This window comes from Balaenoptera musculus, chromosome 4, assembly GCF_009873245.2.
Source record: "Balaenoptera musculus isolate JJ_BM4_2016_0621 chromosome 4, mBalMus1.pri.v3, whole genome shotgun sequence".
Classification (NCBI taxonomy): Eukaryota; Metazoa; Chordata; class Mammalia; order Artiodactyla; family Balaenopteridae; genus Balaenoptera; species Balaenoptera musculus.
Window position 1 is genome coordinate 131,993,143 of NC_045788.1, and position 26,826 is coordinate 132,019,968.

The 26,826-nt window shown below is 45.8% G+C and overlaps 1 protein-coding gene across 1 annotated transcript in view; it reads left to right on the forward strand.

The window, feature by feature from the left end:
- Nucleotides 1-26,826, forward strand: part of HUNK (hormonally up-regulated Neu-associated kinase) — a 105,898-nt gene that overhangs the window by 19,704 nt on the left and 59,368 nt on the right. The window contains exon 2 of the mRNA XM_036851392.1: nucleotides 20,751-21,043. Within this exon, the coding sequence (XP_036707287.1) occupies nucleotides 20,751-21,043 (293 nt within the window). The remainder of the gene's footprint in view (nucleotides 1-20,750; nucleotides 21,044-26,826) is intronic.

Genomic DNA, 26,826 nt, shown 5'->3' on the forward strand with positions numbered 1-26,826 from the left:
TTTCTCTCCCATTAGCGTTTGTGTTCACCCAGGCCAGATGGGTTCTCTGTCCTTGGAGTGTCCTTTTCGGGGGCCTGTGGCATGCCTCTGCTCCCTGCTGGTGCCACCCGCAGGCCCACCCTTCCAGCCCCGTTGAGATGCCCCTTCTTCCACGGAGCCTGCCCTGATCTGCCCGACCCGAAGCAGTTTCTCCTGCTTCTGTGTCTTCCTGCCCCTGTCACCTCTCGCACTCCATGTGACATCTTGGTCACGAGGGAGCATGTGTTAGCTTCCTCATCGATTCGTAGGATTGTTTAGGTAGAACCAGGTTTTAGTCATTCAAAATAAATACTCTTCTGTGCCTCTTCTGATGTTTCGCACACGGTGGGACTTGGCCGCTCGGGAGAACCAAGGTCTTCCTGGGGAGGCTCTGGCTGCACTTCTGAGGCTTTGTCACCATGCAAGGGTTTCCTTCGGACAACATGACTGCTGTCCTGTGTGAGACCTCAAGTAATCAGTACTCTGGAAGAAAGCTTTTATCCAAGGTCGGCTGCTGGTTTATTGTGGTTTATTTTTAACTTCCTGATGGACCGGATGTGGAGTGGTTGGAAAGGATTTTTCCAGAGGTTTCAGGATGAGCTGGGTGCCAGTAACCCTAGTGTCCTGGATTCGATTCCTGGGACTGTCTAACAAAGAACCACAACCTGGGTGGCTTAGAACAACAGAAACTATTTCCTCACAGTCCTGGAGGCCAGAAGTCCAAAATGAAGGTGTCGACAGGGCCAGGCTCCTTCTGAAGGCTCTAGAAAGCATCTGTCCAGGCCTCCCCTCTAGCTCTGGTAGTTCCTTGGCTTGTGGCAGCATAACTCTGACCTTCACATGGCCTTCTCCCCATGTGCGACTGTGTCCAAATTTCCCCTTTTTATAAAGATGCCAGTCACTGGATTAGGGCCTACCCTAGTGACCTCATCTTAACTAATTACATCTGCAGTGACCTTATTTCAAAGAAGGTCACATTCTGAGGTACTGGGGGCTAGGACTTCAACTTGGATGTTTTGGGGCACACTTGAACCCATAACACCCTGTAGAGCCTGGAGTGTGTCTGCTAGGTTGACTTGGGTGAGGCACTGCAGTTTGCCAGGGCAGAGGGAGGCTCCCTCAGAGGGGAAGGAGGTGAAGAGAAGGAGCTGACCATCCCCATCCCCCCCGTTCCCCTCTAGTCCCTGGGAAATAACTCTGGTCCATACACCTGGCTGTGGAGTCACTGTAAGCCCTTCTCCCACGGGGAAGCCTCAGGCTGCTGGCAAGAGTGACCCACTGGGCTTGGGATGCCTTCAGAGGCCTGCAGGAATTGGTAGGCCCTCTTGGAGAGAGCTTTCGAGATCTCAGAGTTAAGGTCCCAGCATCAGTCACATCTGTGTTTAGCTAATGTTTAAACTTGTAACTTGCCCTTTTCTGTTTATACTGTCCCACCTGTACTATTTCTTTTTTTTGTTTTTTAATTAATTAATTAATTAATTTTTTTTGGCTGTGTTGGGTCTTCGTTTCTGTGCGAGGGCTTTCTCTAGTTGCGGCAAGCGGGGGCCACTCTTCATCGCGGTGCGCAGGCCTCTCACTATCACGGCCTCTCTTGTTGCAGAGCACAGGCTCCAGACGCGCAGGCTCAGTAGTTGTGGCTCACGGGCCTAGTTGCTCCGCGGCATGTGGGATCTTCCCAGACCAGGGCTCAAACCCGTGTGCCCTGCATTGGCAGGCAGACTCTCAACCACTGCGCCACCAGGGAAGTCCTCTGTACTGTTTCTTTCTCTGTTCACCAAGTGCTGCGGCTCAGTGTGATTGAACTACTTCCTGTTTGCTAAGACAGATAGTGTAGGATGTCTCATTAAGCAGTGGGAAGATGTAGAGATTTGGGAATTAGGCTTTTAAAGTGACTAATGTGGAGAGTAAAATAAGTTGTTTTTGTTTTTCTTGGTTACATCGAATTACCTGATTTAGCTGTTTACAATAATCAAATAATCCACTGGGTAGTCCAGCTCGGGCTCCAACTCAGATCCAGTGGCCCCTCTACATGGCAAGAAGAGCTTAGCTGTGGGTTGAGAGTCAAATTCAGGCTGTACCAGTTCCCAGCTGGGTGACCTGTGAGCGAGTTTCTTAATCTGTATAAACCAAGAGTTTCCCCTCTGGTAAAAAGGGGAAAAAGGGACTTCCCTGGTGGTCCATTGGTTAAGAGTCTGCGCTTCCATTGCAGGGGGCACGGGTTCCATCCCCGGTTTGGGGAACTAAGATCCTGCATGCCATGCGGCGTGGCCAAAAAAAAAAAAAGGGCAAATAGTAGGATCTATGGGAGTTACATGAGACAATGCATGTAAAACGTCTTGCAGAGTCTTGCTTGGCAAGTACTTAATAAATAGGACTAGTCCCAATTTGAGCTTTATATGGCTTGGTGACTGTGGTCTACGTGTGTACTTTTTAATTTGTTTTCACACTATGCAGTTGACAAAGAAATGGCAATTGCCCAAATAGCTCATTAATTTTATGCTTATAGACCGCTAAACTAGACAATTTAGATCACTAAATGGATCCCTAGCCAGTTGGAATATTTACATAGCTTCAGTTATTCAGACAGTTGCCTACATTGATTGATTGATCGATTTATCTGGACCACAGAGACACAATCCTAATTACAACAGGAATTTTTAATACTATTTGCACTATGAATCTTTTATTTATGTAATGATAAAAATGTGTTGAATATAATGAGATTATCACTACGGATCTGCTTTAAAAACTATGATAATGATCAAAGTATTTTTTTTTTCCTTTTTGAAGGGGGAGAGGTGGAGTTTGCAACCAGTAAATCTTGTCTCCTATGAAAGACACTATTAAAATCTTTCCATCCTGATTTTGACATAACAAAGCTCCATTAATTTTGATGGAAGAAATAGATAACTGGCACTTGGCCCAAATTCACAGTATGGGACCCAGTAGTGTAGGAAATCATAAACTGGGTAATAACTCCCATCACAGGTATACCTCCACCAAAACTTAAAAAAAAAAAAAATCTCAGAATTTAAAATGTATTTTCATAGTTAGTGATCCCTTTCTTTTAAGTGGGAAACATCCTTTTGAAGTCTGTGATAGTCTGTTCTCTTGAAATGATTCTTTTATTAGCCTTGACTATATAAATATTTATGTTGCTGTGTGTGTATATTTCATGTTGTTTCATCAGTTACTTTTTTGCCATCAGAATAACACAAAATGTTTCCCAGGTATTGACGATACGGTTGAGTTGAGAAATAATTTTAATTCTTGACCAAACAGATTAGTTTATTCTTGCCACAAAAATTACCTTTGCAGCAGACCATTGACTAAATGATGAATAAAAAATGTATATTTTAAAAGAATTCTGAACATTGGTGTCCTGGTAGAGTTGGAATAATTACATTCCAGTCAGGGAATTGCCACTTTGTCTGTGTCACCCTGGGCAAATCCCCAAACTCCCATTAAATACAATTTATCCTCTCCCATCAGTGGAAATAAAACTAAACTCCTAATACTTTCTTAAATGGTCACATTTTCAGAGGGACTGTGCTATGAAAAGTGCATTTTCACAAAATGAGAAAGGTTTTAGAGAAAATAAGAGAAACGTTTGAAGTTGTCTTTCTAAAACATCAGATTGTATCTAATGGGATGAACAATATTGATTAAAAATGGTTTCCCCTTTTTTTTGATAGCTGATTTAGACTATGTGACTCTTAAGTCTTGATACCATTTAAGAAAAGGAAATGGTATTAACAGAAAAGTAGTCTGTTGGGGATGGGTGTGAATTTCTTATCTGACACTTGTAGTTACTACGAGAGTTTTAAAGACTTCTTTAAGGAGGATGGAGCCAAAAACCAATTCTGTTCCTTCCTAGAACCATCTCAAGACCCCCCCTTTCCTGTAAGCTAAGCAATTAGTCGCAGCCCTCTGTCCAACATTCACATTATGACTATTTACCACAAAGGACTGGATTTTTATGTGCACGTATTGAAATCCTGGCAGGTTTTTGACCTGGACTTGCTTCAGGAAATCTTCTTTTGGAGTCCACCCTTGCAGCCCCTTTCTGTCTCTGTTTATTTTTTGCTAAACTTTAAATGGACAAATGGTATAGAGTAGAAAGCATATTTATCTGGTGTTTCCTAAACTTTGTGCGTCGCTAAAAGCAGCTGAAAAAAAAAAAAGAAAACCATGGTGACAAATGCATATAAGACAGTGACCTCCTTTTTCAAAGATATGCAGGAAGTACAATAAATGTCCAAAATTAAGATGCAAAAGATATGTTTATTTGTAGAAAAGTTAATAACTTAAACTAATAAGTATATTGAAATGCATAAGCAGGGAAAACAGGTGACAGATAAAAAGAAACTCAAAGCAATGTGATTGTTGGAATTGAGTTTACTCAGGTCACATTGTTGGTGAGTCCCCTTCTCCGTTACATTTGTTGCTTCCTTTCTTCTAAAACTTGTGAGAAGTTTTCCTGGGTGTTACAGATTGAGTTGTCTCCCTGCCACATTCCTGTGTTGAAGTCCTAACCCCCAGTAGCTGAGAATATGACTGTATTTGGAGATAGGGTCCTTGTATTTATTTTTAATTTTTAAATTTTTTTATTTTTTGAAACTTTTTGATTTTTTTAATTGAAGTATAGTTGACTTACAATGTTGTGCTAATTTCTGCTGTACAGCAAAGTGACTCAGTTATATACATATATACATTTTTTAAAAATATTCTTTTCTATTATGGTTTACCCCGGGAGATTGGATATAGTTCCCTGTGCTTGCTATACAGTAGAACCTTGTTGTTTATCCATTCTAAATGTAATAGTTTGCATCTCCTAACCCCAACCTCCCAATCCATCCCTCTCCCTTCCCCCCTCCTCCTTGGCAACTACAAGTCTGTTCTCTATGACTGTGAGTCTTTCTGTTTTGCAGATAGGTTCATTTGTGCCATATTTTCGATTCCACATATAAGTGATATCATATGATATTTGTATTTGTCTGTCTGACTTACTTCCCTTAGTATGATAATCGCTAGGTCCATCCATGTTGCTGCAAATGATATTATTTCATTCTTTTTAATGGCTGAGTAGTATTCCATTGTGTATATGTACCACATCTTCTTTATCCATTCATCTGTCGATGGACATTTAGGTTGTTTCCATGTCTTGGCTATTGTGAATAGTGCTGCTATGAACATAGGGGTGCATGTTTGGAGACAGGGTCTTTAAAAGGTGATTAAGTTTAAATGAGGTCACTGGGGTGGGCCCTAACTTAATTTTAAAATGGGGCAGGACCCTATCTTCCTTGTCCTCCTCCATGTCCTCAGCCTGCCTTTTGTCTGTGGAAAAACTTTAGCCAAAGAATAAGTTTAATCAGAGAAGTGAGAAAATGCAGAAACAGAAGAAAAGCAGTCAAACAGAACAAAACAATAATAGTTTAGTCAGTAAGTAAAGTCAAGGACCATTAGTTCCTTCTCAAGGGCTATAGATACTATTCTGAGCCGTATCCTGTGAGCTGTCTGGTAGATACTGAAACCCCCGCCAGGTGGAAGAAGTTAACTACATGATGACCAGACTGTAGCCATGACATAGGCTGCCAGAATTCCAAGAATTGGCCTCAAGAAAATAGGAACAAACTGACCCTGGAACTGAAGATTAACTGTACTAAAACAATCAAGATGACGCTGGTCAGACCACCGATGACCAATTTCAAGATGACGTCAGAGCTGACTGTGTTGTTTCTGCATGTAGCCCCTCCCTCAGCTATAAAAGCTCTTGCCCTGATTGTCAGCGGGGGGAGTTGGCCTTTGGATAGGAGTCCGCCCTCCTTCCAGGTTGCCAGCCTCCAAAATAAAGCACACTTTCCTTTCCACCAACCTGGCCTTTTTATTGGCTTTTGAGCGGCGAGCAGCCGGACCCCACTTCCGGTTACAATATGACTGGTGTCTTTAAAAGAAGAGGAGGTTAGGACACAGGCATGTACAGAGGGAGGGCCACGTGAAGACTCAGGTAGAAGACAGCCATCCACAAGCCAAGGAGAGAGGCCTCACAAGAAACCAACCCTGTTGACACCTTGATCTCGGATTTCTAGCCTCTAGGACTGTGAGAAAATAAATTTCTGTTGTTGAAGCCGCCCGATCTTATGTCATTTGTTATGGCAGCCCTTGCAAACGAATACACTGGGAGACGTTAATTAAAATGATTGAAAGAACAACCTGTATTAAAAAGAAAAAAGAATCAAATACTGGAGCTTTCTGGTTTTGCCCAGGCCCTCTCCACGCAGACTGCACCCTGTGCACAAGTGCCTGCGAACGCGCACACACTGCCTGCCGAGCCCCTTTGTTATCTGCTTGTGAATTCCTGGCCCTTCCTAAAAGCCATTATCTGCTGTCAGTGGAAGCGGAGCTTTCAGGATTCCCAGCAAGTGGAAGAGAGGCCGGGAGGATTTATGGTGTCATTGCAGGAACACAAATTCTCCTTTCACACAGACTGACACCATAAATGGATGCGTATAAATCAGAGCAAGAGTGGAAAAAAGACCTAGTTTCCCCTTTCTGAAGAGCACAGGCACTGGGGCTAGCCCTGATGTTTAACGCGTGATTTACGCGGAGAGGAAGGAAGCTTTGTGTGCATGCGGCGCGGGGAGGCCATTGCAGACGCTGATTGAGGACCTCGTGTGAAAGGGCAGCAGCCGCCCCGGGCGCTGGAGACGCGAGGGCTGATAAGGATTCCTGTGCTCCGTGGGTGCACAACTATTATTTTGACTTTACTTTTCTGGAACCACTGCATTTCTCCCTCCCCCGGGCCTTTGCCCTCTCTCATTTTCTGGGGGTTGGTGAACTCTTTTCCACCTTGAGCAGTACGTCCCTCTTCTTGAAGGCTTCCACGAGACACCCCCCAGTCCCCCTGCAGTCTACCCTTCCTTCCTTCCTTCCTTCCTCCTTTCCTCCCTCCCTCTTTTCTTCCCTTCCTTCCATCCTTCCATCCTTCTTTCCTCCCTCCCTCCCTTCCTTCCTCCCTCCCTCCCTTCCTTCCTCCCATCCTTCCTTCCTCCCTCTCTCCCTTCCTTTCTCCCTTCCTTCCGTCCTTTCTTCCTTTTTTCCTCCCTCCCTCCCTTCTTTCCTCCCTCCCTTCCCTCCATCCTTCCTTTCCTTTCCTTTCCTTCCTTCCTTCCTCCCTTCCTCCCTTCTTTTTTTCCTTCCTTCCCCTCCCCATTAGCACGGTGTGATTAGAGCAGTAATATCCTTATCCCACTGTGTTGTCACCATTGTTTGCTCAGTTTTAACTCAACTAATGAACAGTCACTATGTGCCGAGCACTTTACATGGCGTATCCTGGCCACCACCATCACCCGCAGTTTACCGATCAACAATCTGAGGTTTACTGAAGTTAAGTTTCTTGCCTGGGATTTCTCAGTTCTGGAGCTTGACCTTGGTTTGGCTCCAAAAGGTGTGATTTTATTCTCACTACAAATCTGTGTGATTGGCATTCTCCTACACAATGTGCAGATGAAGACCAAGGAGCATGTCTTCATTCCTTTCTTCATTCACCAGGCTTTTTTGTTGAGTTCTCTGTCTCAGGCAGACAGCGTGCTGGGTCCTGTGCTCAGAGGGTGAGTGACTTGGTCAAAGTCATGGAACCAGGACTGCCTGTCTAACCCTGGCCACGCTGCACGTCTGCCTGTGGAACACTGGAAGTGTGCCTGGTCTGAACTGAGATGTGTCGTGAGTGTAAAATCCACATCAGACGTCAGAGACTTAGTATGAAAAAAAAGCGTAAAACAGCTAGTTAAGAATTATTCACAATATGGAAACAAATTAAATGTCTGTTGGATGGGTGGACAAAGAAAGTGTGGCATATATATAATAGAATATTATGTAATCATGACAAAGAAGAAAATCCTGCCATTTGTGACAATATGGATAAATTTGGAGCACATTATGCTAAGTAAAATAAACCAAACACAGAAAAACAAATATTGCATGATCTCACTTATATGGAATCTTGAAAAATCAAACCCATAGAAACAAAGAGTAGAAAGGTGATTACCAAAGGAGGGGGGTCACAGGGAGCTATTGCTTAAAGAATAAGGAGCTTCGGTTTTGCAAGATGAAAAGAGTTCTGGAGATGGGTGGTGGTGACGGTTGCACAACAATATGAATGTACTTGATACCACTGAATGGTACACTTAATACTGCTTAATTTAAACTACAATGAGGAATCACCTCACACCGGTCAGAATGGCCATCATCAAAAGTCTACAAACAATAAATGCTGGAGAGGGTGTGGAGAAAAGGGAACCCTCTTGCACTGTTGGTGGGAATGTAAATTGATACAGCCACTATGGAGAACAGTATGGAGGTTCCTTAAAAAACTAAAAATAGAACTACTATATGACCCAGCAATCCCACTACTGGGTATATACCCTGAGAAAACCATAATTCAAAAAGAGTCATGTACCACAATGTTCATTGCAGCTCTATTTACAATAGCCAGGACATGGAAGCAACCTAAGTGTCCATCGACAGATGAATGGATAAAGAAGATGTGGCACATATATACAATGGAATATTACTCATCATAAAAAGAAACGAAATTGAGTTATTTGTAGTGAGGTGGATGGACCTAGAGTCTGTCATACAGAGTGAAGTTAGAAAGAGAAAAACAAATACCGTATGCTAACACATATATATGGAATCTAAAAAAAAAAAAATAAGAGGTTCTGAAGAACCTAAGGGCAGGACAGGAATAAAGACACAGATGTAGAGAATGGACTTGAGGACATGGGGAGGGGGAAGGGTAAACTGGGACGAAGTGAGAGAGAGGCATGGACATATGTACACTACCAAATGTAAAATCGATAGCTAGTGGGAAGCAGCCGCATAGCACAGGGAGATCAGCTCGGTGCTTTGTGACCACCTAGAGGGGTGGGATAGAGAGGGTGGGAGGGAGACACAAGAGGGAGGAGATATGGGGACATATGTATACGTATAGCTGATTCACTTTGTTATACAGCAGAAACTAACACAACACTGTAAAGCAATTATACTCCAATAAAGATGTTTAAAAAATAAAAAAAATAACGCTTGATTTTATATTAGGTGTCTTTTATCAAAATAAAAATAAATAATAAAGAACAAACAAAAACTTCATGACTATATGTCTCACTATGACTATTATGTGAAACCATTTAAAGAATGAAAACGTCATTTGGCTGACAGCAGTCGGGCTAAATGAAAGTTGATAGAATGTAAGCTAGTCAAAATTTTGCTCAAAAAAAAAAATATGCAGAGGGGGAGGTAAGGGGGCATGGTGGCTTGTGCCAGATCATGAAGGATTTTTAATTTCTCCTCAAGGGATCGATTTTCTTTTAAAAGTTTCTGAGCACAGAAGATGATCATAACCATCCTTAGAAAGAAACCTCTGATGCCTCAGTGTGTAGAGAAGGAAGAAGGTGGAGACCTGAGGGAGCCCCGGGGAGCCCTTAGGAGGCTGGGCCAGCAGCAATGGGGGTGGCGAGGAAGGAAACTTCCAGAAAAGACTTGGTGACTGGTTGCCATGGAAATTGGGGGCTGGGGGGAGAGGGGGAGGGAGTCAAGTGCTCAACCAATAGGTGAGGATGATGATGGCCTCAGTGAGGGGAGCACAGAGAGCGATTCACTCAGAGGAGGAGCATGGCGGGTATGATCTTGGAGAGGCTATAATGGGAGGGTTGGATGCCGGCTGTCCGTCTGGGGTGTCCCGCGGGCAGCCGGGAGTTGCTGTTCTCAGCCAGTTGACAGTGATGGCTGGCGAGGGGTAGTCAAGCCTAACCATCCCATTATCTTTTGGATTCCACTGATCGATTTGCTTCTAGATGATGTAATTTGTGGCTTCCTCCATATTGGCCCCGAGTTACATTCTGGGTCATTAAAAAGTAGGGTGGAGTTAGAAGAGAATTGGAGCAAGAAGAGGCTGCTGGGGGCATCGGAGTTGAAGAGTATTTGAGACAAATGGACGTTCAGTTTTTTAACCAATATATTTATCGATGTAATGTATTTGGTGTTTTCGGAGCCAGGCGCTGTGGGGAATACCAAGATGAATTACCCATGGTCTCAAAAAACTTGTAATCTGTTACTGAGCTGGGGCTTTTTGACCCTTTTCCAAAACCAAGGAGAAATGATTCTAGCATTACCTGTTTTAATTCATCATTTAATCCTCATCTCCCCTTAGGATTCCTGAGCTTTGGTGAATTCCAGCTGGGCAGGGAATTGGGGGTTGCTTTTATCCTTGTGGATAATAAATACATTCTGACGACAAATGAGGCATGCATATTCTAACTAAGTAGGCGGGCTTTTGATAAGAATTCCAACAACTGCACAACTACTGCCCTTTGTGGGCAGCCTGGCTGGTCTACATAGCTCTCTCAAAGTTCTGTGCTTTGCATTTTTCCTCCTTGCAGGAACCAGTTTCTGGTTTCCCACCCACAGGATGTTTCTAGGGTGTCAGGACGTGATTTGCTTTCTGAATCGGAGCTGGAGTCAGGGCGCAGAGAACCCCGGTGATGGTGGCTTCAGAACTTCCCAGGGTGGGTGTGGGAGGGTCTCCCAGCCCGGCATTGCGAGCTGGATTCTGCTCACATCTGCCCAGCACTGGGTTCTGCTCTCATCACCAAGATCAGCCCTAATGAGCTCTGTTGTTTAAACTGGGGAAAGAAACTTTTCCCCCTCATTTCCACAGACACGGCCAGCGGGGAGCCAGGGGTCAGAGCTGTTGTGCTCTGTGACATAAATAGCAGCAATTAATGGGCCCTCATAAAAGACAGCGATTTGTGTGTGCTGTCCAGCATCATTTCTCTGTGAATTGGGGCTACCCTGAAATTACTTATAAAGCCAGCAGAGGATATTTTCTGCTTTCGGTTAAATAAGTATCCTCCGCACAGGCACACTCTCTACTCCAGTGCATTTACACATATACTGTTTCTACGGGAAGAAGGCGTGAAACCAATTTATTTTCAAATCTTCCCACTGGGTCACGCCAATCACCACAGGTTTCAGCCCTTTTACACCGAATTCAGGCTTGGGCTAGAGCCTCAGAGTCCTCAGTCCCTTGCTGTTTTCTTCATGGCTTTTGGGATGTCCCCTCCAGCTCACCCCTGCTCAACTCACTTCAGCCAGTATGGTCACCTAGGTATTATTGTTGTAATGAGATCTACAGAGCAAGCCATCCTATCATCACTGATAACTTTCATGAAGATTCTGTATTAGTCCACTCAGGCTGCCCTAACAAAATACCACAGCTAGGTAGCTTAAACAACAAATTTATTGTCTCACAGTTCTGGAGGCTGGAAGTCCAAGATCAAGGTGTCAGCAGGTTAGATTTCTCTTGAGGCCTCTCTCCTCAGCTTCCAGATGGCCATCTTCTTGCTGTGTCCTCGCATGGCTTTTTCTCTCTGTGAGTGGATCCCTGGTGTCTCTTCCTCTTCTTACAAGGACACCAATCTTATTGGATCAGGGCCCCACCCATATGTCCTCATTTAACCTTAATTACCTCTGTAAAGAGCCATCTCCAAGTAGTCACATTGAGGGTTAGGTCTTTTAACATATGAATCTGAGGGGAGACACAATTTGGTCCATAACAGGTTCTGATATAGTTAATAGAATCTTTTTCTTCCAACTGCACTTGCATTCATTCATTCATTCAAGAAATATTTATTGAGTGTTGTCTATAAGCCAGAGACTATTCTGGATGCTGAAAACATGACAGCAAAGGAGACAAAGAACTGTTTCTTCCTTTCGAGAGCTGCCATGGGTCAGGCAGATTCCACACTCAGTCAATGAGTTCTACAGGATTTAAGAGGTGATGAGCCCTATGGGGACAGATAGACTGGATTGAGGGGATGGTGAGTGCCAGGTGGGTGTGGCTGTAAATAGGTGGGTCACGGGAGCCGCTCTGAGCGGTGACATCTCGGCAAGTCTCGGAGGTGAGGGAGAGCGTGTGTGGCCAGGGCGGGAATACACCTGTCACATTCGTGGAACTACAGGAAGGCCCGCAAGTAAGCAGAGGGAATGAGAGGAGGTGGGAGGGAGATGGGTGTCCAGGCACTGTCAGTACTTTGGCTCTTTCTCTGGGAGAAATGGGGATTCTGGGTGCTTTTGGGTGGTCCTTGCTTTGGGGGAACTTTGCTGCCCCTCTAGATTAGCTGTTCTAGAGAAGGTGACAGATGGTTCAGGCAAGTTTAGGAGGGAGAAAGGGTACATGGCAGGGGCACAGGCCAGAATAAGATGTTGGGGTAGGAGGGACTTAGCGGGCACGAGGGGGAAGAATGAGGCTGCTTCTGTGGTGGACACCAGGTCCCCAGACGGCACATTTCACCGCTGGTCATGGGTGTCCTCTCCAGCACCCCTTGTCCTTGGTGACTTCTCCCAGCTGTCAGGCAGACTCTCAGGAAGTGAGAAACTGCTTTCTGCAGCAGGATGGCTGGGCAGCTCCAGTCCACACGTGGTGAGCAGGGGACCACAATCCACCGCCTTTAGCTTAGCAGGGATTCTGAATTTCTCTGTCTGCTCTGGCTCACCCAGAGAGGGTCACCAAGGATACCGTTTGTTCCATGTCATCTCATCTATTTTCTAGCGTGGGCATTTAGTGTACATCGTCTGGCTTCTATCCGGGAATCCACAAAGCTCACGTGTAAGTGGGAAGGACTGGAGCCATCCATCCATCTTCCCTCTCCCCCGCCCTCCCTTTCTCCCTTCCTCTCTCCTTAACCTGCACAGTTGTTGGCTGTGTCATTGGTCCAGTACACGTTTCTTGAGCTTCTTCTCTGTTCCTGACACTGCTAAGCACAGGTCGTGGAAGGGTGAGCACTGTTTGAAGTGACAACGGGGATTGGGGTTCTGGAAGAGTATTCTACGAAAAGGATGAGGCTTGAAGAAGGGTGAGAAGGACCCAGCAGGGCTGATCCCAAAATCTGGGAGAATTTTATGCTGTGAAGGAGGAATGTCCTATTGGAGCCCAGTGGAAAACCAGAACAGAGTAAGGGGATTATGAGTGTTGCCACGGGGGTGGGGGTGGAGGGCGTGGGTGCAGCTCTAATTAGGCTGGTTAGGGAAGCCTCTGATGAGGTGACATCTCTCAAAAGGGGAAGGGTGTGTTTCCGCATCACAATCACGCTCGAGCTGAAACCACGTCCACAGGTGGCATCACATTTTATAATTTTAATGGTTGAAGGGAAGGCTTTTGGTCTGCCTGTGTTGTAGCTTAGGAAGGGGAGGGCTCGAGTGGCCAGCTTACCCAAGGCAGGCGAAGAGACGACCCCCAGCTCACCATCCTGACCCGCTGTAGCAGACTGCTGGGACCTTTTGTTCTTTTTTTTTTTCTTTCTCTCACGTACTTGCCCTAAATGAGCCAAGCACAGTGTGGAAGCCAGGAACACAAAAGTGAGGAGGCTGGGCAAGTCCTGCCTTCCTGGAAATGACAGTGGAGGGTGTCCCACACCGTGAAGAGTGTGTGTGATGGGTGTGACAGCTGGGGAGTTGCAGGGTGGCCCGAGCCAGTCTGGGGTGGAGAAGCAAACTGTAATCTGAGGTCGGAGAGGGGAGTGGGAGTTGGGAGTTGGCCTGACCGAGAGAGCCCTGTGTGGGAGGGAATTCCAGGCAGGGGAGGGCGGGGGTGGGAGGCATCTGGGCGGGAGAGGATGGTGGTGCAGCAAGCAGCGGATGGAATGGGGGAAGAGAGGGGGTGGGGAGGTCTTAGGAGGTGGAGGCGGCAGGCCCTGGTGATTAATTAGGTGGGGGACTAGGGGTGCGCTGGGTGGAGAAGGATGCACAGTTGGGGTGCAAGGACACCTGTGGAGGGAGGTGCTTCAGGCTGAGCTGGGGAGCCCCAGGGAGGATGAGGGGGAAGTGATGGGTTTGGGGAGCCAGTGGACCATCCACATGGGAGGGGTCCACGGGGCCGTCAGAGCTCGGGGAAGAGGCATAAGCAGGATGTAGGTGTTGGGACTGGTCAGCGTATGGACGGTCGTAGGGGTCCTGGAAGTGGAGGAGATGGACTGTACATCCCTAATGTGAGGAAGGATGGGGCCTGGGGCAGAACCTTGGGAAGACGGGGCTGGGAGGAAAAGCAGGAGACCAGGAGGGAGGGTGACCTTGTGGACTGGGTAGTCGGGAGGCACCGGGGACCCTGACGAGGGCTGCAGGGAGTGACGGGGATGGAAGCTGAGCGGCAGGGGCTTCCTGGCTTCTCTTCTTGCACAAAACGTGCAAATCCTAACAGTGGACACTTATCGAGGGCTTCCAGACATGTCCCCGGTGCTCAGCATCCTTCCTGGGTTTCCTCATTTATATCCCCAGCATCCCCACGAGGTAGGCACCATTATCCCCGCTCCGTTTTTTATAACAGCGAGGAAACCAAGGTCCAAGCTACCAGGTGGCAGAGGTAGGCTTTGAAGTCAAGGCACCCAACCTTGGAATCTGCATGTCTGGCTGCTGTGCCGTTCCACCCTCTGAACTGCCCGGGGTGTGGAAAACTGGGGGAGGGCAGGAAAGGAACTATCAGATCTGACCCCAGTCCTTGGAGAATGGACGCTAGCCCTTGGTTCTTACAGTTACACTCTTCTGCATAGTAGAATTGTGCGATGCTCGGGTGGTCCATTAGTCTGCTCGGTGGCCATAACAAAAGACCACAGACTGGATGGCTTAAGTGACAGACGTTTATTTTCTCACAGTTGTGGAGGCAGGAAGTCCAAGATCCAGGTGCCAGTAGGGTTACTTCCTAGGGAGGCTTCTCTCCTTGGTTTGTAGATGGCCGTCCTCTTGCTGTGTCCTCACATGGCCTTTCCTCTGTGCATGTGTGGAGAGAGAGATCTCTGGTATCTCTTCCTTTTCTTATATGGACACCAATCCTATTAGATTAGGTCCCCACCCTTATGACTCATTTAACCTTTTTACTTCCTAAAAGCCCTATCTCCAAATATAGTTACATTAGGGGTTAAGGCTTCAACATGTGAATTTGGGGGCGGGGTGTGTGTGGGGAGACAGTTCAGCCCATGACAGATGGTCATCTTAAATCACTATAAAAAATCTGAATTATGGCCACAAATGGGCCTGAAGATCCCTATCTCTCTCATAGTGTACACTTGGCATGTAGAACAGTGTCAAGTATATTTTAGGTGGTTAATAAATGTTTGCTGAAGAAGAAAAGATTCACTTGAGTTTAACATACAGTATTTATTAAGAAACCAACATGTTCTGGAAAGGAAGCTCTTTTTGGCTAATTTCCATGTAAAAAGAAAATCCTGCTGATGAGAGCCTCCTATTCTCCGTGCATTCTGATTATTTAAAACATCATGGTATAAAATTGCTTTAATTAAAGAAAGGCTGAACTTACACAGCATACATTGTATAATGGGTAAAACATATATGTATATTTCTGTGATATTAGAGAGTAGTTTCTTTGATCAGTGTTTCCCTCCCTCTCCGTTGTATGGAAGATCCATCCATTTTGCATCTGCCTTTTCATTTTGGAGATTGGATATGTGAACAATCCTTGACATGTTTCAGAGGAATGAATTTTAAAGGCAGTGAAGGGTGATCCAGGATGAAGGGATGAATTTTAAATCCTGTTAACTCTGATCCTACGTAGACAGTCTCAACTAAGTCAATATTTAAAGAAGATGAGAGACTAGACTGATATTAAACCTCCTCCTTGGGATTTAAAAGCAACTCTATTCCAGAGAGTTCGAAACACTGAAATGAGGTTCAGGCTTCTTTTTCTTCTTTTAAATACGCTAAAGCGACAGGTCAAGGAAATGCACATTTTTTTCTTGGCTGAACTAAGCTTGAATGCTTTTCACCCTCTACAGGTTGCCTCAGTGAAAGTAAAATGATAATGATAATAAGAATGTCAATTTAAGGAGCTCTTACTATGTGCCAGACGTTGTACTGAGCGCTTTACGTACGTTATCTTAGGTACCAGTTGGTTTGTCGGAGCGTGTGCCGTGACTGCAGCCCCGTGCTTTTGTGGACCCCGCATTCTAAGTACAATTCTATGTTGGAATTTTTCTCCTAATACGTCACAGGGGCCATTAAAGCATGAATGCCTTTCTGCAGCTGGGGCCTCTCCTGGTGAATTGGGATTCACGTGCTTCGGTCCCTCCTCCTTCCCGTGTGGGAGGGAGTGGTGCTTCCCATCCCTGCAGAGCAGACTCTGCCACCTCTTCCTTTCCTTCCTCAGGATCCTTCCTTGCAGTCACCCCTTCTTTCCCGTATCTTCTATTTCACCACCCCATAGCTGCCCTCTCCTCATCTTAGATCTACTCACTCTTTTTTTTTTCTTGGCCTTGGAGGATTTCCTTTTCTTTCGTATGAGCTTAGTTATTTAAAAGTTTGCTGATTTTATCCATCATTGATAGGTATTTTTTTGGCGGGAGCCTGGGGGATGGGGTGGGGTGGGAGTTGCCATATTGTGAGAAGTGCAACTTCTTTTCTTTGGTGGCGTTTGGTCTTCGTTGCTGTGCGTGGGCTTTCTCCAGTTGCGGCGAGCCGGGGCTACTCTTGCTGTGCTCCGGCTTCTCACTGCGGTGGCTTCTCTTGTTGTGGAGCACGGGCTCTAGGCGTGTAGGCTTCAGTAGTTGTCGCACGTGGACTCAGTAGCTGTGGCTCACGGGCTCTAGAGCACAGGCTCAGTAGTTGCGGTACACGGGCTTAGTTGCTCCGCGGCATGTGGGATCTTCCCGGACCAGGGCTCGAACCCGTGTCCCCTGCATTGGCAGGCAGATTCTTAACCACTGCGCCACCAGGGAAGTCGCAGAAGTGCAACTTCTTAATAAGAAGTTGATGAGTGATCAGTTTCAGCTGTGGTATACTGGCGCTGTGTTAATCTCTCTCTACTAAGTTCCTAGCACCTTAAGACTTTGCTACTTACTTGGAAATACGGGGGCAATCTTTGAAAACGGCTTCCTCTGTAAAATTTCAGGAGGCTTTGCAACTTGGATCCGTCGAAGAGTTGGAGTCTCGGTTTATTGACCTTTCACAGCAAAAGTTCCTGTCCCAATGTGCTCAGGATGCAACTCAGAAACTCCCCTGACACCCTCCCCTCCCCTCCCTCCTACCCTCGAGGACCAGCTTGGGAGTTCCAGTGTGGTCCTGGGACTTGGGGCCTCAGTCAGTCTGTGCAGATTTAATTTCACTCTTTAAAACTCTCCTGACTAAAGCAGTTTATCTTTTCAGCTAGAGACCCATCATCACACTGGGCTCCCCCCAGGTAGAATTCGTGCCTGTAAATCTCTGATTACTGTCAAATTAAATTAGATGCCTCCCTTTGCCGATCATTGATCATTGCCTTTTCCTTAACTTCCATTTCAGTTTTTCCCTTTTCGGTTGTTACAGATGAAGTTGATTAAATGGTTTTGTGTAATCAAGAACGGATTCCATTTTCAGTATTATCAATGCAGAGCTTATAAGTTTAAGGTCGCTTACAAGTAAGGGTGTTTAAAAATAGAGAGGGGGCTTTATAGAAAACCTTCTCCAGGTGAGGCTGCCTAAGGGTTCAGGGTTTTCACGGAGGGACCCTCAGAATCAGTAGAACTTGGGAACCAAGATGTCAAATGATGGTGGAACAGACACCTGGTGTGTTAGTTTCCTGCTGTAATGCATTGTCACAAACTTGGTGGCTTAAAACAACAGAAATTCATTCTCTCACAGTTCTGGAGGCCAGAAGTCCAAAATCGATTTCACTGGGCCAAAATCAAGGTGTCGACGGGGCTATGCTCCCTCTGATGGCTCTAGGGGAATCTGTCCTTTGCCTCTCCCAGCTTCTGGTGGCTGCATTATTCCTTGGCTTGTGGCTCATCCCCGCCATCTCTGCCCCGTTCGCCACTTCTCTGTGTATTTGTGTGAAATCTCCCACTGCCTCTATTTTATAAGGACACTTGTGATGACATTTAGGGCCCACCCAGATAATCTCGATTAATCTCATCTCAACATCCTTCACTTTTTCCAAATAAGGTCACTTTCACATGGTCCACAGATGGGGCCTTAATGTCTTTGGGTGGCCATTATATAACCTACTCCAGGCAATTAAAGAGCTAAATAAATTATCCTAATAATAATTGTGTGCTCTGTTAAGAAAGGCAGATCGTTTTACTGCTGGGTTTTCAGACTGCTGTTTATTCAGAGTACATTGAAGAATTTCACTGCCAAAGGGTGTAATTTTTAAAACATTGCAACATAGACTCGAGCAAAGACAGAATCTAATTGTACTTTCCAGCATTCCTCTTTCTCTCCACCTCCACAAGATGATGGATATATATTTGTATGTATAAATATGTATTATATATATATATATATGTATAGGTATGTGTTATACATATATACACAAATGAGTACAGTTTTGAAAGCTTTTAGTTTCATATATACTGGACTCGTAGGCCAAACTACAGCCCACTTCTGTGGGCTGACAGCACCAGCCTCTCATGGCCCTGGGACAGTACAGGCCCCCAGCTTGTCTGGTCCATTGGTTGATTGTCCCCTGTTAGTCACATCTTTGGTTTAAGGGCCTGAGAATCTCCATTAATATGGGTGAAGGTGGTCCAGAGATACACACTTCTGGTTATGAGTCCTGAGGATGTAAGGTACAGCCTGGTGACTGCAGTTCACAATACTGTATATTTGAAAGTTGCTAATACTGAAGACCTTAATAGTTCCCATCACACACACACACACATTTGTAACTATGGTGACGGATGTTAACTAAACTTATTGTGGTGACCATTTCCCAATATATACATATACCAAATCCTTATGTTGTACACCTAAAACTAATATAGTGTTATAGGTCAATTATATCGCAATTAAAAAAATAAAAATTAAAAAAAGACTGTTCCCCAGAAGAGATAATAGATTAAGCTGTTACAGCTCTTTTTGCTTCAATGGTTAGAAAAAAAAGGTTCACTGATTTGCTCAGTGACCTGTTGGTCACTCACTGTTTATAAACTGCTGTGTGTGGTGAGGGGGGAGCGGTCCCTGTTTTAAGGGAGGGCTGGGAGCTTTAAATGGTATCGCAGGCAGTGGGTGTGGTGGGAGCGTAAGGAAGGAGGGTTGAAGAGGCTTCCTGGAAGGGAGGTGGGCCTGGAGTTAGCATCTGCAGGACCAGGCAGATTTGAAGGGGTGAAGTGGGCTTGTGAGTGCAAGCTTGGAGAGTAGCAGAACGTGTGGTCTGGGCGGTGAGGAGACCCGCCCTGGGGAACTGGGAGTCGGGGCTGGTCAGTGGTGGGGCTGATGGGGAGGGAGCTTCAGGGCTGGGCTGAGGCTGTGGACCTTGCTCTGTGGGCAGCAGGGAGCCGCCGAAGAGCTTTAAGCAAGACATCAGAGTTCCAGACCCACTGACAGGATGAGCATCAAGGAAAAGAGGTAGCACGCTGACATCATAGCCAGGCTAGTGGTGGATAGACTTTTATTTTATTTTATTACAAACTTCTGTCAAGAAAATAACGTTTGAGCCCCTTGCTGCAAACATGTATCTATCTATCTATCTATCTATCTATCTATCTATCTATCTATCTATCATCTATCAATCATTTGCTGATTGATCTATATCACACCTCTGCACATTGAGTGCATTATGAAGCCGTTAAAAAATATAATTACAAAAAAGGAAATAAATAGAAATGGGAGGTCCACTGTTTTTGTCCTGCAGCCCAGTGGCTTGGTAGCCTTGTATGAGAACGTCCCTTGGGTTGCTGGAGTCTCACGTAGAGACAATGCGTCTGGGCGCTGCGAAGCAAGGTCCTAAATGAACCCGACCTGGCATGGGAACAGAGAGGAAGGAAAAGTGAGGAAGGCAGTTAGCAGAAGGTATCGACGTGATGTCACTGGCTGGTCACATTAGAGAGGAGTGAAGACATACGTAAGAAAAGAAGAGGGCCAAACGGTGGTGTGCTTTAAGGCCAGGTGAGTGGATTGGTGACAGCCATTGAAGGAAGGGAGAGTGGGGAAGGGTGCAGACTTGGGCAGAAGGGACAATCTTCCCTTCCCCTCCCTCACGCCATCGTTACTTCCATTCTCCTGTCCCTCCCTCCCCCCTTCCCTCCCTTGATACAAAGCTGGAGGGTCCACACATGTGACATGTTGATTGTGGGGAAGTGACCCAGGAGGCAGCTGACATACCTCTCTGGAGCAGCAATAGGTTGGGCCTGACTTGGGGCCAAGAGATAACCTGTACAGTGATTCACAGGGAAAGCGGTAACCATTGGACAGAGGTGGCCTGGCCTGAGGTCCTGGTACAGGGCAGAGAAAGGGTGGGGAGGAACTGGGCATTGCATCCCCCAGCTCCCTAAACACGCCCTAGAACTGAAGATGGGGCAGATTCGGCCGTTTCAGAAATGGAATCATGGGGGGACCCAACCTGGAGGGATGGTGGCGAGGCCGGAGAGGGAGCGGGGAGGGGCCCTTTGCTGGAGGAGAACTTGGTGTTTCACCCTGCGGAGAACCAAGTTTAACACTGACTCTTCATGGAGGCTTCCGGACCACCATTTGAGTTTGCTTGAGTAAATTTCATTCTCTTCCTTCATAAATGAATCTTTTGATCTTTGCTGATGTTACATCTTTCTTTTCTCCCTTGATGCCACTTCAGATAAAGTTCTTCTCCTGGTGCAGACGAGTAGCTATGTATTTTCCTAGGGTTTTGTGAATAGTCAGGGAATAAACTTTGCCTGCAGTGTCTGACAACAGCCATATTCTTGGTGTCTCCTTAGGTGGCCATAAAAGTCATCGACAAGAAGAGAGCCAAAAAAGACACCTATGTCACCAAAAACCTTCGGCGAGAGGGGCAGATCCAGCAGATGATCCGCCACCCTAACATTACCCAGCTCCTTGATATCTTAGAGACAGAAAACAGCTACTACCTGGTCATGGAGCTGTGTCCTGGGGGCAACCTGATGCACAAGATATATGAGAAGAAGCGGCTGGAGGAACCCGAAGCCCGCAGATACATCAGGCAGCTCATCTCTGCGGTGGAGCACCTGCACCGGGCCGGGGTGGTCCACAGGTAAGGGCCACGCCATGATGCTGATCGCTAACTCTGTGCTGAATGGACGGCACTGTGCTTCAGCGTGCTCCAAGCAAGGCTGATTCCTTGCAGCACGTTTTACAATTCTTCTGCAGTTTTGTTTCATGGACTTGTTTTGTGTGTTGGGTTAATGCTAACGTGGGGTTAAAAGAATGATGTCTGAAGCCAGAGTTGCCTGGGCTCGCATCCTGGCTCTCTCCTTTCATTGTTGTGTGCCCCTGGGCTAGTTAGTTAACCTCTCTGAACCTCAGTTTCTTCTTCTGTAAAATGGGAATATTCGTGATACTTATCTCGTGGTTGGTATAAGGGGAAATGAGTTAATATACAGAAAGAGGGACTTCCCTGGTGGTCCAGTGGTTAAAACTCCACGGTCCCAATAGAGGGGGCCTGGGTTTGATCCCCGGTCGGGGAACTAGATCCCGCATGCCGCACGGCATGGCCAAAAAAAAATTAAAGAAAAACTATATGTATACGGAAAGAGCTTGGAACGGCGTTTGGTACATAGTAAGGGGCATGTTTAGTGTTGGCGGCTCTTATTATTATTATTTGCAAAGTAATGAGAACAGTTGCTCAGGTGCCTGAAAGAAGCATCAATGTTAAGATGGCATGAGATTGTTTTTCAGCAAGTGATGGTTCTTTCACTGTATTTGCTTTACATATGGTAGTTGCTAAATAGCTGTTTCATTCAGTGGAATTGAATCACCATGTGAAGTGTGAACTTGCCCTTGAAAGTGAGGCGTGTTCTCCATAAGCCAAACCAACCTTGCAAATAATTATGAAAATCAAACTTTTTTTTTTTTAAACAGCCTGTTCCTTCCTGAGGAGGAGCTTTGCAAGCAAACTGAGCGGAAACAGAATTCTTAGCAGTGTTGCTGTTGGTGGTGGGTGCTGACTTTTAGTGCTAGACTAAATAAGGTCAATACGATACAATAAAATAAAAAAATGAAAGTGCCCTCTTTTCCTCCCAAGAAAGTGTTGACTTCACCAATAAATGCATAGTTCTTCCTTCATGGAGTTATAATTCATAATTACTCTGGGTTGTTGAGAAAAATTAGGTCTCATGTTTGATTCTCATTTACAAAAGCAAGATCAAGGAATTATATATATATGCACACACATATGTTTAAAATTTTTTGTATTGAGATACAACTCACATACCATAAAAGTCACCATTTTAAAGTGTACAATTCAGTCATTTTCAGTATATTTACAGAGTTGTGCAACTATCACCACTGTCTAATTTTAGAATATTTCCATCACCCCAAACAAGAAACCCTGTACCCATTGGCAGTCACCCCCAATTCCCAGCCCTCCCAGCAGCCCCTGGTAATAACCACTAATCTGCTTTCTGTCTCTATGAACTTGCCTATTCTGGACCTTTCATACAAATGGAAACAGTATATGGTCTTTTACGAGTGGCTTCTTTCACTTAACTTTACCAATGGGATTGGCACGGGGGAATGCTCTACCTTGTGTGCCTGAATCTGGGACACTGTGGGGAGGTCCTGGGCTCGGGCGGGGGGACGCTGTGGGGAGGTCCTGGGCTCGGGCCGGGGGACACTGTGGGGAGGTCCTGGGCTCGGGCGGGGGGACACTGTGGGGAGGTCCTGGGCTCGGGCGGGGGGACACTGTGGGGAGGTCCTGGGCTCAGGCGGGGGGACACTGTGGGGAGGTCCTGGGCTCGGGTGGGGGGACACTGGGAGGAGGTCCCGGGCTCAGGGGCAGAGGGGTGGCACTGGGGGGAAGGAGCCAGCCTTGGCCAGGCCCCATTCAGGCACATCATTTTCTCACTAAGGTAAGAAAACCTCTCCTTGTACATATTTTTAGTCACACACATTGTCACGAAATCACGATTCATTAGAACTCTTTGAGTTTCGATCAGCAAGGAAGGGAACATTCAGAAATTTTAAGTGAATAACACTATTTTTGGCTCTTTCCAACAATACCCTTGTGTAACCTGCCGTGTCAGAGCTCTGCCGTTATTAGGAAAATGATGGTCGTAAGTGCTCCTGGTTCTGTCTTTGGTGATTAAGATGACAAAGGCAGAAAGAAACCTGACGAATGAATCAGCTTGGGTTACCCACTCGGCTGGTCACGGCGGCAAACAGAACCCGGGGAAGAGCTTTCCAAGAGACTCGAGGTGTTATTACAAGGGTTTCGTGCTGTCAAAAATCAGATGTGCACCGAGCTTGGAGCTTTGAGGACAGCAAAGGGAAAGCCAGCAAAGGCCGTGCATCGCTCGCTGGTCCCTCCCCCAGGGAATTCTCAACAACCCTTTTCAAGTAATTTTAACAAAATCCAATCCCTCTCAGTGCAATTACTGTCAGAATGTCAAAGGAATGAATTTAATAATGTTTTGATAGCAAAGACGGTGCGCTTTTTCTCTCTCTGATCTCCAGCGTTCTACTTCTTCCCCCCCTCCCTGGAAATATATTCATCAGCCAATAGTGGCAAAGGCTCAGATCTTTTAAAGTTAGGGAAGATTGGAAATACAGGTGTTGTTTCGGAGGAGTTCTTTATTTTCTTCTCTAGAAATCATGTTAATGAGTGTCACCTATGCACACATGGGCATAGGTGATTAGGTGGTTGAGACAGCACAGGAAAACGTTTGTTTAGAATATATTCATGGGTGGCTGTATCTGGAATGTCTTGATTTTCAAAGGTTCTATACGTCTCATTTTTAGCAGCCGTAACCTGGCTGGTATCCTATATGCTGTAGCCTTTTTCAGTGGTGGAGAATCTTCTCCTTTATGCTACGGAGGTGGAGTGAATTTCATAAATTATTTTGAGGTTAGATTTTTCAAATGAATAAGAGAGTTTAGATAGCATTTCAGAGATGTCCCGGAGTCCCTAGCGGGAAGAGTCCTGAGCAAACAGATTGGATCATCCAAAAGGATTTAGGATGAATTTTGGTGGCTACATTACATGATTTAAAGGGCTTTTGGTTATGTGTTAGAGGATGCTTTAAAAAGCACAGTTCCTGATGAGGCTGGTACTATATCATCATGTCATCATCAACTTAATGCCTAGCAGAGCCCTCATTTCCTGTGAAATTAAATCTAAATATTTAATTATCTCCCCAGAACTATTTAAATATCATTTAAAGGAAGCAAATCTTTAAAAATCTTGGAACTATTACAAGTGGAAGGGAAAAAAGGAAACTAAACGTCTGTAAAGCAGATTTCCTTAGCTGGCAGAGAATTTCATTTAAAACTGGACCTGCCGTAGCTTCTGTGTCTTCTACAACAGGGTTGTTGTTCACTTTTGCAAAGTTAGAATATGGTCTTAACTTCTTCATTACACCATTTGAGGATTGCCTGAGATACTTCCGGTTTAAAATCTAATGAGGGTTTTTTTCTTTTTTTCATTTTCTCTTCCGGGCTCACCCAGCAGGGTGCCATAATCTGCTGATTTTCCTATTGTACAAAGAGCGTTGACTCTTCACATCCATCATGAAGAATACTGATTCTGCCAAGAGGCTACTTTGAGATTCCTCTGTTCATTCAAAATAACAAAGTCCAATCAAACTGTACAGACGAAACATACCTGGGTAACTCAGTACCGCCGTCCCCTAAGCAGGAAGAGACAAGCCATAGGGGCCCGAGGACCGGGAGAGAGACACCGACGATCAAAGTGAACGGGAGCCTGTGTGTCAACACGGCTGCGCCCAGAGCCGTGTCTTTATTCACTCATCAGTATTGGGGAAGGACCTTCTGCACTTGGGAGGACTGTGGGGCAAGAGAGGGGACTCTTCTTTGTTCTCATGGGCCTGACAAGAAGCAAGCCCCTCCTGTACCGGTGGGGGGTTTTAAGAAGTTGTTTTAACTTTTAAGTTTCCCTGGAGAGGGGAAAGAGGGCAAGGCAGACGAGAAGGGAGTGACTTCTGCTCACATCGGGGGCTGTTGGAGATACCAGGGCCTGAGCACACATCTGGAGGTGCTGGTTATACAGATCAGAGGTTTTTTGTTTAGTCGAGTTTGAAAAAATGTGACAACTTTGTGGACTGGGGTGCACGGTGGTCGGCCATGGGGATTTTAAAGCCAGACCGCCTGCGTCCACGGGCGGGGTCTACCACTTAAAAGCTGAACTGTTGCTGGACTTCCCTGGTGGCGCAGTGGTTGAGAATCCGCCTGCCAATGCAGGGGACACGGGTTTGAGCCCTGGTCCAGGAAGATCCCACATGCCATGGAGCAACTAAGCCCATGCACCACAACTACTGAGCCTGTGCTCTAGAGCCTGTGAGCCACAACTACTGAATCCACGTGCCACAACTACTGAAGCCCGCGAACCACAGCTACTGAAGCCCACGTGCCTAGAGCCCGTGCTCCGCAACAAGAGAAGCCACTGCAATGAGAAGACTGCGCACCACAGAGAAGAGTAGCCCCCACTCGCTGCAACTAGAGAAAGCCCGCTCACAGCAACGAAGACCCAACGCAGCCAAAAATAATAAATAAATAAAATAAATAAATTTATGAGGAAAAAAAAGAAAAGCTGCACTGGGCAAATCACTTAGGCTTTTTTGCCTCGCTTTCCAGAGCTACACAACAGGGATAAGGGATTATCCACTTCATGTTGTTGTTGTGAGGATTAAATGAGTCAGTTCATGTAAAGTGCTTAACACCGAGACCCTTAGGAAGTACTGAGTACGTGTTTGCCGTAACTACTACTGAGTCCACCTCACTCATTTTATCCACAGAGGCTGAGTTCTGTGTGCTCAAGGCCTCACAGCTGTTCTCTGCTCGTACTGCCCTTGCAATCTTTGGATGAATCGTATTCATCCTTCAGGTCCCAGCTAGAAAGTTCATGTCCTCCAGGATGCCCTCCAGGCTAGGACCCCCGGTCATAGATTCCCCGGCACCTTCTACTTTGATTTCCAAACACTTTTCACAAGATAACTGGCTTGTTTGCTATCTGTCTTCTGCATAGGCCACCTTATAGCCCAGCGCCCAGCCCAGTACTCACACAGAGAGACTTTGTTGGTTAAATGAAGGGAAACTGAACGGATACAGTTAGTGTCAGAGTTAGCACTGGGATGGAAGCTTTTGGTCACCCATTCGTGTTCTTTCTGGAATATTCCATATTCTCCCTGGAGTTTTAAGGGAGTTTCTTCATTGACTTCGTACCAATTTGTTTATTTTTCAGGTCACAATTTGTAGAGTGGCATCTTTTTAGTGAATGACCAGCTCTTTCATTTTATAAAGAGAATTTGTTTCCGGAGCATTGTAGGAACTCAATAAAGGTTTCATTTTGAATAAATAAATCAGGTACATGCTTAACAAATTGTTCTTATGTTTTACCAAATTGCCCATCTTGTAAATAAATCAAAGATTAAAAAATCATTTGGTTTTAATACAGTGCTTTTGAAGATAAAACCTAATCAAAAACAAAAACAAAAACAGAAAAACCTCTTGTTCACAGCAAAATGCTTATTGCCTTGGGGAGTTATGTGCTTTTCTTGAATGCTTTATTCTTAGCTTATTACTGAAATCCATCTTGTGGCCATCTCCACAGGTACAGCTTTCGCCCCTAGACCTAATCCTCTGTGGGTTTGGTCCAGGCTCCCCACCTCCTGCCCGGGCCCTTCTCTCTGACCTTTCCTTGGAGGGCTCATGCCCCCCAGTACTGTTTGCTTATCACCAAGTGAACCACTTAAGTCTTTCCTGGAGCCTCCCCCTTCACTTTGTCTTAGAACCTTTAACTTCATATCCTCCCCTGGCCACACCAGCCTCTCACCTCTTACCTGTTAGTGGTTGCTCAGCTGG